Here is a 13509-nt window from a genome sequence, read left to right on the forward strand (position 1 = left end):
GAAATACAAGCCAACATTCATATAGAGAATATATAAACAAGAAGTTGAGTATTATTTAACCAGGGTTATAAGTTATTGTTACCAGACCTAGACTATTCCACAAATAGACTAAAAATATACTAAAGTTTATTAAACCCATTAGCTGCTTTTGTGAACAAGCTGTTACTATATCGGACCAAGGACCTTCATCTGTTCTCCCCTTAGTTTTATTTTATTCAATCCTATTCGTTCCCTTTCCATTTCTAACAAAGGATTTCCAGCCAAAACTTCATCCTATCTCAGTTCTGACGAAGGGTCACAGACCCGAAACGTTAACTCTTTCTCTCGCCACAGACGCTACCTGACCCGCTGAGTGTTTCCACCATTTTATGTTTTATTTCAAATTTCCAGCATCCACAGTATTTTGCTTTCCTATCACCCCATCTTGTTCTCTGTTGGGAAACTGATGAGCCTACTGTGTATTCCCAACATTTTCTGTTTTTATTTCCCTGTACTATTCCAGGACAGATCAGAATCCCAACATCAAAGGACGCTATCTGCCACACCCAGTCCCCCACTAAACCAAACTGCAAACTATTGATCCGGTTAAAATTCAAATCCCTGTGCATGTGTGTGTCATCTGTCATTGTGCGAATGGTTCTATTGATATCCTCATCCAAAGTTGAGACACAATATCCCCAGGAACATTGAATGCATTATCAGGACTCAACTTATTTGATCCCTTAAAAAGCTTGAATATTTAAATCTGCTTAAACACTTCTCCAGACTAAAGAGCCGCAGGCTTTTCAACCACTCCTCCCAGGTCAGATGCCTTAAGCTATGTAACTGTTTGATAGCCTCCTCTTGCACTGCCGCCAATGCCTGACTAACCTTGCTGTAGTACTGCAACTATAATGTATTTGCTTCATGGGTTCTTTGCTTAAGAATTCATAGCAACACATTGCTATGAAGAACTAGTTGATTTATTAGCAAAGGTTAACAATCACACTACACATTACCAGTTCAGCCACCAGGTGAACCCCCTGAACCCAACTGGCTGGGGGTTTATTGAGCCTTGTGAACATCACGTGACTGGCTAAGCCACTCCCAACTCAACAGCTCTACCAACCTGTGAGCATACTCATAGGTGCATACATTACAGTGATCAGAACTGCACACCATACTCCAGGCGTGACCTTATACAAACTCATCACTTCCTGGGGTTTCTGCTCTCTTCCTCTGGTGATACAAACCAAGATGATTTGAGTTAGCGTTCCTTACTGCCACTGCACACAGCAATGTTGGCTTTCAGTGAGGCACCCATCAATACCTCTCATCCCGCTCCTATATTGCGTTCTGTAGTCCAGAGCTGTTCAGTTTCATTTCCCACAGTTTATTTTTCTTCCCGTCTCTTTACCAAATAGTCCACAATTACCACTCAATCAGCTCACCTTCCCATACCACCCACATCATTTGGTTGTTGGTACATTGCTGAAATCACCAAGGTAATTTCCTCAAAGTGCTGCAGTGAATTTGAGACAGGACATCCCCCTGCCATAAATCCATGATTATTCCCTCCTACTCTGCCATACCGATCTCAGTTGTTTCATTATCCCCTCTTTCAGGGTACCTTCTAATTCTTTGGTCACCTGCAGAGAAGCCACCCATGTTTTCCACACTGAGGTTAAGACTGTCGAGCCTGGAGGAACTTGCAAGAGGAGGGTGGGTGTAAAAGCGTGGCCTGGGGAGAGTCTCCCAGTTTTCTCTATTCTCTTTGTGGAAAAGCAACTGGACTCTACCCACAATGCCACAGCAGAGATAGAACTCCAGAATTGTGGGTACAAAACCTGCATTCTGCTCTGGCACAGTATGATGATACCCAGCGCACTGCACCGCCACGGCACTCCTCTTTGCTTCCAAATCCAATCATCATCATAGGTAGTCCTCGGAATCGAGGAAGACTTGCTTCCACTCTTAGAATGAATCCTTAGGTGGCTGAACAGTCCAATATGAGAACCACAGTCCCTGTCACAGGTGGGACAGACAGTGGTTGTGGGAAAGGGTGGGTGGGACAGGTTTGCCGCACGTTCTTTCCGCTGCCTGTGCTTGTTTTCTGCATGCTCTCGGCGATGAGACTCAAGGCACTCGGCGCCCTCCCAGATGCAATTCCTCCACTTAGGGCAGTCTTTGGCCAGGAACTCCCAGGTGTCGGTGGGGATGTTGCACTTTCAGGGAGACTTTGAGGGTGCCCACCTTTTGCCGTGAAGGAGTTCCGAGTAGAGCATTTGCTTTGGGAGTCTCGTGTCTAGCATGCGGACAATGTGGCCTGCCCAGCGGCGCTGATCAAGTGTAGTCAGTGCTTCAATGCTGGGGATGTTGGCCTGGCCGAGGGCACTAATGTTGGTGCGTCTGTCCTCCCAGGGGATTTGTAGGATCTTGGAGGAATCGTTGGTGGTATTTCTCCAGCGACTTGGTGTCTACTGTACATGGTCCATGCCTCTGAGCCATACAGGAGGGCGGGTATTACTACAGCCCTGTAGACCAAATCCATTAGGGCGTTTATAAAAATGCTTCAGACTTTAGGCACTCTCTCTCTCTAGCTATCTTTCCTCCCCGCCACCTCACCCCAACCCCCGCACCCCCAGCCAACACCACGCCAACTTTACACTTTGTAACTAAACATGGTTTTGCAGAAGTGTTGTACCTGTAATAATCTCCAGTCAACATCCCAATGGGGGCAGAGTCGTCAGACAGCACTGGCAGCTCTATAACTGGTAACTTGTAGCCCTAATGCATAGGATTAAAAGAAAACCCAAAGGTGAGGGCTCTCACAAAAGCCACCACGCAAAACAGCACAACAACGTGAAGAAGAATACACAGAAATTTCATACAAAGTAGGATGATATTTGGGGTCTGTTGGAATGACATTACTTAGTAGGGAATCCTGCCAGCCGGTGTTTCTTTCAAGATGTTTCCTTCCCCCTCCTGAAGGTACAATTGCACAGCTCTGTGAAGAGGCTTAAAGCGCACACAACTTCTCCGTACATTGCATTACTCCAGACTTCATTAAAACGCCAATCACAAAAAATACCTACAATTTCATTCTCAAACCAGAGGAAATAACAGCAGTAGTAGTCTCCATCACGAAACGTGAGCGTGGTATATCCCTTCTGCAAGTATCGGCGTCCCATACCAACCAGAGACCACACCTTGCAATATAGAAAGACCTCAAGTTAAAAACATTTCCATCTAATGAATGCAGGCTGCTCCGTCGCAGAGTATATTCAAAGCTGAGATCAAGAGATTTTTGGACTCTACGTGAATCAAGGGATACGGGAATCGGGCGGGAAAAGAGAGTTGAGGTTGAAGATCCGCCATGAATATACTGAATGGCGGAGCAGGCTCGAAGGGCCAAATGGCCTACTCCTGATCCTATTGCTTATGCTTTAAACATCTAAACAGATACAACGCAATGAAATATTTAATAAACTATAATTACTCTGTCTGGACAATGACAATGGCACAGATCAGATGGCTGTGTCCATAGAAACATAGAAAATAGGTGCAGGAGTAGGCCATTCGACTCTTGAGCCTGCACCATCATTCAATAAGATCATGACTGATCATTTACCTCAGTACCCCTTTCCTGCTTTCTCTCCATACCCCTTGATCCCTTTAGAGCCGTATGGGCCATATCCAACTCCCTCTTGAAGATATCCAACGAACTGGCATCAACAACTCTCTGCGGTAGGGAATTCCACAAGTTAACAATTCTCTGAGTGAAGAAGTTTTTCCTCATCTCGGTCCTCAATGGCTTACTCCTTATCCTTAGACTGTGACCCCTGGTTCTGGACGCCCCCAACATCGGAAACATTCTTCCTGCATCTAACCCGTCTAGTCCCGTCAGAATTTTGTGTTTCTATGAGATCCCCTCATTCTTCTAAACTCCAGTGAATAAAGGCCCAGTCGATCCAGTCGCTCTTCATATGTCAGTCCTGCCATCCCGGGAATCAGTCTGGTGAACCTTCGCTGCACTCCCTCAATAGCAAGAACGTCCTTCCTCAGATTATGAGACCAAAACTGAACACAATATTCCAGGTGAGGCCTCAGCAAGGCCCTGTACAGCTGCAGCAAGACCTCCCTACTCCAATACTCAAATCCACTAGCTATGAAAGCCAACATGCCATTTGCCTTCTTCACTGCCTGCTGCATCTGCATGCCAACTTTCAATGACTGATGTACCATGACACCAAGGTCTCGTTGCACCTCTCCTTTTCCTAATCTGCCACCATTCAGATAATATTCTGCCTTCGTGTTTTTTTTCCATGAAAGTGGATAACTTCACATTTATCCACATTATACTGCATCTGCCATGCATTTGCCCACTCACCTAACCAAGTCACCCTGCAGCCTCTTAGCATCCTCCTCACAGCTCACACTGCCACCCAGCTTAGTGTCATCTGCAAACTTGGAGATATTACTCTCAATTCCTTCATCTAAATCATTGATGTATATTGTAAATAGCTGGGGTCCCAGCACAGAGCCCTGCGACACCCCACTAGTCACTGCCTGCCATTCTGAAAAGGACCCATTTATCCCAACTCTCTGCTTCCTATCTGCCAAGGTTATGGTCACGTAAATGGGGGCCTGTACATGTGACCACATTTGAGCAGTAACCTCAAGATGGGTTGAAAATACACGAGGTTACTGCTCAACAAGACATTTCACAAACAAGGGAGAGAGACATTTAGGCCAAATGCACACTGACCATTTCTACTGCCATTTGCCAGAAGTCCCAAAATAAGCCCACTGAGAGCTCACCTTAGAGCCAAGTGCAGAGTAAACAGAAAGCTTCCAAGTAGATATCGCCGGTGGGGGTGGGTTGCGGGCGATTGTTGTCTTGCAGAAACATCAGGTGGATGATGAGCAGAGCAATGGCACCACCCATCTGATGTCACCAGTGGGGGGGGGGGCCCCCGATTGTTGAGCTGCCAATGTTAAACCAGCGTCGATAGTTGGCTCATCGATCTGGAGGGTGGAGTGGGAAATCCAGAAATCCTCCGTGGAGCCACGCTGGCGATATTTATGTTGGGGGGTAGTGGCATCAACAATGTAACTTGCCTTTAATGTTTCCAGAGTGACCTCCAGTGGTCCCATTAAGGATCGCTGGTTTGGCTGCTGTTCGTTGAGCTCCACGTGACAAGGCTGTTCAGTGAACTCAAAATTACTTCAGGGTCATGACGAGGATTGAAATATTTACAGCAGAGTGCTGGCTGCCCAAAATTGAGGCCCACTCAAAAATCACAAGGTGTTGGCATTGGCTACAGGCGGGAACTTGGCAGGAAGCTTTCTCCCCCCCCCACCCCACCAGAATTTCTGCCCACTCCACTCCTGCACTATTAACACTAAAGCTCGGGGCGATAGGCAAACGGAAATTGCCCCCGAGATTTCCCCCTTCACTCACAATGACAACTAAAGTAATCTATGGGACATGAATCCAACCCAAACCTGACCAGTCACATTTCAGACAATAGCTCTCTACTGTCAGCAGCACAGCACTCCCCACCTTCCTTCATGTGGATATTGACTTGCATTTATATAGCGCCTTTCACAACCACCGGACGTCTCAGTGCTTTACAGCCAATGAAGTATTTTTGGAGTGTAGTCACTGTTGTAATGTGGGAAATGAGGCAGCCAATTTGCACACAGCAAGCTCCCACAAACAACAATGTGATAATGACCAGATAATCTGTTTTTGTGATGTTCACTGAGGGATAATTATTGGCCCAGAACACCAGGGAGAACTCCCCTGCTCTTCTTCGAAATACTGCCGTGGGATCTTTTACATCCACCTGAGAGCAGACGGGGCCTCGGTTTAACGTCTCATCCGAAAGATGGCACCCTCTGACAGAGCAGTGTTCCCTCAGCACGCCACTGGAATGTCAGCCTACATTTGTGCTCAAGTTCCTGGAGTGGGTCTTGAACCCACAATCTTCTGACTCAGAGGCGAGAGTGCTACCCACTGAGTCACAGCTGACACTTGTGCATAATGTTTAATTACAACCGTTTTAGGGGAACTGGGTACGACAGTGGGTTAAGACACTGGACTTTCAACCCTTGAAGGGCTGTGTTCAAGTCCAGCCCAGAGTGATGGTGAGAGGCTCCACTATCTTGTTACTGTAAAATCTTTGTGAAATTCCGAGTTAACCAAAACAAAATGCCCTCACTTTAGCAATCTCATTCGGAGGGGCAATGGGAGGGAGAGTAAATAGAAAAGTAACAATGGCAGAGTTGTGGGAGCTAATCTGAGGTCGCAGCTAAGCCGTGTTGTAGAGGACATTTTACTCTTCATTTAACCGAGCGATTTGAAATGGAAACTGTTTCAATTCCCACCGCTGACATCGCCCAGCACTAAAATTCACTCCAAGGTCCGGCAGTCCCATAAGCAGCCTGCTCTCCCAGTTTTCGAAGGATCTGTACCTTGCTTTTGATAAATGCAGCCAGCGGCCCTTTGCCTAGTTCTGTGGACTTTTCCGAAGTGTTTAGGGACGGTGCGATCATTTGGCCCACTGTCCTATCCACGTAGATGAAATGAACCAGTCCAGGGAAATCTTGCAGGTAGGTATAATCCCAAGTTAAGGACAAGCAAAAAGGAATCACTGTACAGGGTGCACAATGGGAGTAGAAATGACAAAACACCAGATTAAAAGTTTACCAAAATCAAGCAATAGTGATGAGGGTAATCAAACCTGGTTGAGCTTTAATGTTCTGAAGCTACGACAAAATTCAACGTGGCTCAGTAAGACGTATGAGAAAGACTTGCATTTATAGTGACTTTCACAACTAAGAATGTCCTAAAGCGCTTTACAGCCAATGAAATACTTTTGAAGTGTAGTCGCTGTTGTAATGTAGGAAACAGAGTTAACAGTGAATCCAATAGCTCGGTTCAAATAGTGAACATTCGGCACTAAACTGGAGTAACATTCAACATAGTAGCTTAAGGCAACGTAGGCTTATCTTTGACGCTTAAATCCTAGTTTAATCACTTCCTTCAAAAGTAAACTTCGGCATCTTCACAGCATAAGGCTCAGCAACTCCTGCAACCAGTTTGCCCAATATCAATGAACACTGTTAAAGAACATCTTAATGCAGCATATGACTCAATATTTGAAAGAGACAGATTTTTTTTCTTTCCCGCCTTTCCTGAAGACATTGTTTGGGTACAGTTCTACAGATGCCAACGGCCCTGTGATAGTTCACCAAAGCGATCGTTCGTCATCGGGGTTATTCAGCTATATGGGACATCACAGGAGGTCCATTCCTATCCTTGCTGGATATTTCCATTAGGGGTCCCTAGATAATGACCAAGAGCAGAATCCCTGGCTGATTCTTCCTCTCAAACTAGCCCTCCTCCACCCAAAATTAGCTCTCTGGACACAGATCAATTATAGTACCTCACGTACTGCCCCAGTAACGATCAGGTAACTACGCAAAAACCAGAGATCAAACCTGGGATGTGGAAGAGATTATGCTAGTAAGCAAATTAAAACAGGGACAGAATCAATCTTTAACAGATAACTAGTGCTAAACAAGGATATGAGATCATGGTGGTGTTCCTCTTGCTCTTTACCAAGAGAAAATCCTTCCAGTCCATCAGCTTCTCCCTGCAGCGATAAGCAAAAGAGTTATCACCGCGACATGAAACTATAGGCAACTCAGAACACACACTCTCATTGTACATGCTCCAATTACATAATGCCCATTAATTATACCATACAAGGGGTCGCTCCAAAAATGCGACCCCATTGATCTTTTATCAGGGGCCCATTGACCTGTTGTGCATTTCCTGCACTATTATTTTCTGTCAATCACTGCAGATTTTCAGTTAATAAATACAATGATTACATTACAATCTTTCATTGAACATCCCAGGCAACACCCACCTTGATTTTCAGATCAGCCATGAACTTAGTAAATGGCAGAGCAGGCTCGAGAGGCCAAATGGCCTGCTCCTGCTTCTTATGTTCTTATCATGCAACCACAATGGCAGTTCTTAATGAAATAAAATAAAACGATCCCATTAATTCGACAGTATATACTATATAAAAACAAGTTGCACGGAGGAGTGATTCGATCAAGGGTTCCGATAACTGTTCCAAACAGTTGAAGCTTCTGCCCACCAGTCTGAACTCATTTCAAATCCTCAATTGGGAGTGCACAGTTTTGGTCGCCTTATCTGAGGAAGGATATATATGCCTTAAAGGTGGTGCAACAAGGATTCACTAGATTGATTCCTGCAATGAGAGGGCTGTCCTATGAGGAAAGATTGAGTAGATTGGGCCTATACCTCTGAAGTTTAGAAGAATAAGAGGTGATCGCATTGAAACTAACAGGGTTCTGAGGGGGATTGACAGGGTAGATGCTGAGAAGTTGTTTCCCCTGGCTGGTCACAGTCTCAGGATAAGGGGTCGGCCATTTAGGACTGAGATGAGGAGGAATTTCTTCACTCAGGGGGTTGTGAATCTTTGGAATTCTCTACCGCAGAGGGCTGTGGGCTGTGGATGCTGAGTCTCTGAATATATTGATAGATTTTTGGACTAGAGGAGAATCAAGGGAAATGGAGATTGGGCGGGAAAATGGAGTAGAGATAGAAGATCAACCATGATCATAGTGAATGGCGGAGCAGGCTTGAGGGGCCGTATGGCTGACTCCTGCTCCTAATTCTTGTTATTTACAGGGAAGGAATCACATCCATCTGTCTCAAGTGCTCAGCACACAAAATAAAGTCAACATATTACATTCATCCTTCCATCGATTCACAGCAATACATACTGAACAATTTTGAGTGTCTTGGTCTGTAGGTTCACAGATAGGTGCCGAGAATCTCCTGCAACTTTCAACAGGAAATACTGCTGATACACCAAACAGAGCTGGCTCTTCACATTCCGACAGGCCTGCAAGAGTCTGCAACACAACAAATCTTTATCAAGATAAAACAAAATCACTTCCAATGTGTAAACTGAAGGCTACTCCAGGACAGGACAAAAATCCATACCCCTTGATCCCTTTAGCCGTAAGGGCCATATCCAACTCCCTCTTGGATATCTAACGAACTGGCATCAACAACTCTCTGCGGAAGAGAATTCCACAGGTTAACAACTCTGAGTGAAGAAGTTTTTCCTCATCTCTGTCCTAAATGGCTTACCCCTTTATCCTTAGACTGAGTCCCCTGGTTCTGGACTCCAACAATCGGGAACATTCTTCCTGCACCTAACCTATCTAGTCCCGTCAGAATTGTGTTTCGATGAGATCCCTTCCCATTCTTCTAAACTCCAGTGAATACAGGCCCAGTCGCTCCTCATGTCAGTCCTGCCATCCCAGGAATCAGTCTGGTGAACCTTCACTGCACTCCCTCAATAGCAAGAACGTCCTTCCTGCAACTTTCAACAGGAAATACTGCTGATACACAGCTGGCTCTTCACATTCCAACAGGCCTGCAAGAGTCTGCAACACAACAAATCTTCATCAAGATAAAACAAAATCACTTCCAATGTGTAAACTGAAGGCTACTCCAGGACAGGACGACAAAAATCCATAACCTCCGAGAACCAATAGCACCTAGCGTTATTTGCTAAATAAAGGTTGAAACTGAACTATACTTGCACTACATATTTGCAGCACAGAAACAGGCCATTCGGCCCAACAGGCCATTGGTGTTGACTTGAGCCAGGGTATGTGCTATGGGCACTGCCTTTAGCCCGAGTGCCCTGGGTTAGGGAGGGGGAAAGAGTGCTGAGGTTGCCCACCTCCATGACTGGTCAGTGATCCCTGTGCGGACACGATGACTTTCCACAGCAGCACAGGCCTGGCTGCTCCCTGCGACAGGACTGGACCAACACATCACGTAAAGTTTCCTTGTGCACTCAAAGTACTCTGACAGAATTTTAATCACCTTTAGTGTCTGAACACAAAGGGGATGGTTTACATTTCAAAAGACATAGAAAAGAAAGTTCCCTTGCTTTCATACTCACTCTTGAGGATTTCCAGTATCGAGTTTGGAAAATGCCTTGTTCTTGAAGTCCAACCAGGCCGACTGCAGCTAGAGTAAGCATTGAACAACACGGATCGCCTTTTACAGCTTATTGCCACAGAAAGTGCAAACAGTGAGCAGCTTATTTAAAACCTGAACACAATATACAGTGCTGTCAGTGACCCAGATCATTAACACAATATACAGTGCCGTGACCCGCTGGGGATTAACACAATATACAGTGCTGTTAGTGATCCATAGGGTATTACCTCCGCAAAATCCTGAAAATCCATTGGCAGGGCGGGTGTACCAATGTCAGCATATTCTCAGTTCATCATCCCCAGCATCGAAGCATTAACCACACTCGATCAGCTCCGACAAACGGGCCACATCCCAAAAGAAGCACTCTACTCAGAGCTCCGCCACGGCAAGCGAGGCCCAGGAGGGCAGAAAAAGCGCTTGAAGGACATCCTCAAAGCCTCCTTGAAAAAATGTAACATCCCTACCGACTCTCGAGAATCCGTGGCCCAAGACCGATCAAAGTAGAGGAGAAGCATCCGGGAAGGCGCTGAACACCGCCTCGAACCTCTTTGCCGGGAGCACACGGAAGCCAAGCACAAACAGCGGAAGGAGCGCACGACAACCCAAGCACCCCACCCACCCATCCCTCCAACCACCGTCTGCCCCACCTGTGACAGACTGTAGATCCCGCATTGGTCTCAGTCCCCTTGGAACTATTTCTAGCAAGTCATGGAAGCAAACTGCCTGAAACGTAGAAAATAGGTGCAGGAGTAGGCCATTCGGCCCTTCGAGCCTGCACCATCATGCAACTTCAGTACCCCATTTCTGCTTTCTCTCCATACCCCTTGATCCCTTTAGCCATAAGGGCCACATCTAACTCCCTTTTGAATATATCTAACGAACTGACCTCAACAACTCTGTGATAGAGAACTCCACAGGTTCACAATTCTGAGTGAAGAAGTTTCTCCTCATCTTGATCCTAAATGACTTACCCCTTATCCTTAGACTGTGACCCCTGGTTCTGGACTTCCCCAACATCGGGAACATTCTTCCTGCATCTAACCTGTCAAATCCCGTCAGAATATTGTGTGTTTCGATGAGATCCCTCTCATTCTTCTAAATTCCAGTGAATATAAGCCTAGTCGATCCAGTCTTTCTTTATGTCAGTCCTGCCATCCCGGGAATCAGTCTGGTGAACCTTCACTGCACTCCCTCAATAGCAAGAACATCCTTCCTCAGATTAGGAGACCAAACTGAACACAATATTCCAGGTGAGGACTCACCAAGGCCCTATACAACTGCAGTAAGACCTCCCTGCTCCTATACTCAAATCCCCTAGCAAAGGCGGCCAACATGCCTTTTGCCTTCTTCACCGTCTGCTGTACTTGCATGCCAACTTTCAATGACGTTCAATGCGGTGCAGAGGGACCTAGGGGTCCTTGTGCATGAATCCCAAAAAGTTAGTTTGCAGGTAATCAGGAAGGCAAATGGAATGTTGGCCTTCATTGCGAGAGGGATGGAGTACAAAAGCAGGGAGGTCCTGCTGCAACTGTACAGGGTATTGGTGAGGCCGCACCTGGAGTACTGCGTGCAGTTTTGGTCACCTTACCAAAGGAAGGATATACTAGCTTTGGAGGGGGTAGAGACGATTCACTAGGCTGATTCTGGAGATGAGGGGGTTACCTTATGATGATAGATTGAGTAGGCTGGGTCTTTACTCGTTGGAGTTCAGAAGGATGAGGGGTGATCTTATAGAAACATTTAAGATAATGAAAAGGCATAGACAAGATAGAGGCAGAGAGGTTGTTTCCACTGGTCAGGGAGACTAGAACTAGGGGGCACAGCCTCAAAATACAGGGGAGCCAATTTAAAACCAAATTTCTTCTCCCAGAGGGTTGTGAATCTGTGGAATTCTCTGCCCAAGGAAGCAGTTGAGGCTAGCTCATTGAATGTATTCAAATCACAGATAGATAGATTTTTAACCAATAAGGGAATTAAGGGTTATGGGGAGCGGGCGGGTAAGTGGAGCTGAGTCCACGGCCAGATTAGCCATGATCTTGTTGAATGGCGGAGCAGGCTCGAGGAGCTAGATGGCCTACTCCTGTTCCTAATTCTTATGTTCTTATGACTGATGTACCATGACACCCAGGTCTCGTTGCACCACCCTTTTTCCTAATCTGTCACCATTCAGATAATTTATTCTGCCTTCCTGTTTTTGCCACCAAAGTGAATAACCTCACATCTATCTACATTATACTGCATTCTGCCATGCATTTGCCCACTCACTCACTCTGCAGCCTCTTAGCATCCTCAGCACAGCTCAATCCACCCAGCTTAGTGTCTTCTGCAAACTTGGAGATATTACATTCAATTCCTTCGTCTAAATCATTAATGTATATTGTAAATAGCTGGGGTTCCAGCACTGAACCTTGCAGTACCCCACTAGTCACTGCCTGCCATTCTGAAAAGGACTGTTTATTCCTTCTCTTTGCTTCCTATCTGCAAACCAGTTCTCTATCCACGTCAATACATTACCTCCAATACCATGTGCTTTAATTTGCACACTAATCTCTTGTGGGGGACCTGGTCAAAAGCCTTTTGAAAGTGAAATACACCACATCCACTGGTTCTCCCTTGTCCATTCTACTAGTTACATCCTCAAAAAATTCTAGAAGATTTGTCAAGCATGATTTCCCTTTCATAAATCCATGCTGACTTGGACCGATCCTGTCGCCACTTTCCAAATGTGCTGCTGAGATGATGATTAACACAATATGACTCCATATTTTGAAGGAGCGCAACATGGTAGAAATCTTTACCTCATTCTTTTATCCTACATTTTGTAGACTTTTAAAGCTCTAGCTTGGAGTTACCCAGCTGCTACTCTTTGATTTGTTTGGTTTACCTGCTCTCTTCACCCATGGCAATGTGCTGAACCGTGGGTCACAGCCCTACACTAGGTTCTCTCAACAACACGCATCACTCCACACCGTTACCTGCCGCGTCAGGACTCCGACAGCCTTGATGAATTTATCCATCCTCTGCCGAAGGTCGGACATGTTGGGGTAAACAGGGGATGGGTGCCCGAGCTCCTGTCCGTCACTCAGCTTAGCCTCCAGGACGGTGAAAGCATCCAAAAGCTGGTACAAAGACACCGCAATGTGACTGGAGGGGACCTGCCAGGAAGGAAACAACATGTAATCACGATAAAATTATCCCACCACTGCGGCTAGATTTGTGAAAGTGTCCAGGGAGAGCATTCTGCAGGAGTCAAATGGAAGTGCATTAGTCTTTGCAGTTGTACTTTCAGCACACATTCAACTCTCCAACAGTCTCTCACCCATCCTCCTGCCCTACCAAATTCAAATCAAGGAGCCATAAAATAAAGGTCAGACCAGCACTGCGACTAGGGAGGGTTAAAGAAAGGAAGACTCGCATTTCTGTAGCGCCTTTCACGACCACCGGACGTCCTAAAGTAC

General features: G+C 45.9%; 1 protein-coding gene across 2 annotated transcripts in view; it reads right to left on the reverse strand.

The window, feature by feature from the left end:
• Window positions 1–13509, reverse strand: part of hps1 (HPS1 biogenesis of lysosomal organelles complex 3 subunit 1) — a 52739-nt gene that overhangs the window by 2078 nt on the left and 37152 nt on the right. For both annotated transcript variants that reach the window (XM_070876423.1, XM_070876422.1), the window contains 7 exons: window positions 13027–13206; window positions 10011–10078; window positions 8812–8943; window positions 7578–7643; window positions 6460–6601; window positions 3075–3188; window positions 2684–2766 (listed from right to left, as the gene is read on the reverse strand). In XM_070876423.1, the coding sequence (XP_070732524.1) occupies window positions 2684–2766; window positions 3075–3188; window positions 6460–6601; window positions 7578–7643; window positions 8812–8943; window positions 10011–10078; window positions 13027–13206 (785 nt within the window). The remainder of the gene's footprint in view (window positions 1–2683; window positions 2767–3074; window positions 3189–6459; window positions 6602–7577; window positions 7644–8811; window positions 8944–10010; window positions 10079–13026; window positions 13207–13509) is intronic.

This window comes from Pristiophorus japonicus, chromosome 3 (genome assembly GCF_044704955.1).
Source record: "Pristiophorus japonicus isolate sPriJap1 chromosome 3, sPriJap1.hap1, whole genome shotgun sequence".
Taxonomy (NCBI): domain Eukaryota; kingdom Metazoa; phylum Chordata; class Chondrichthyes; family Pristiophoridae; genus Pristiophorus; species Pristiophorus japonicus.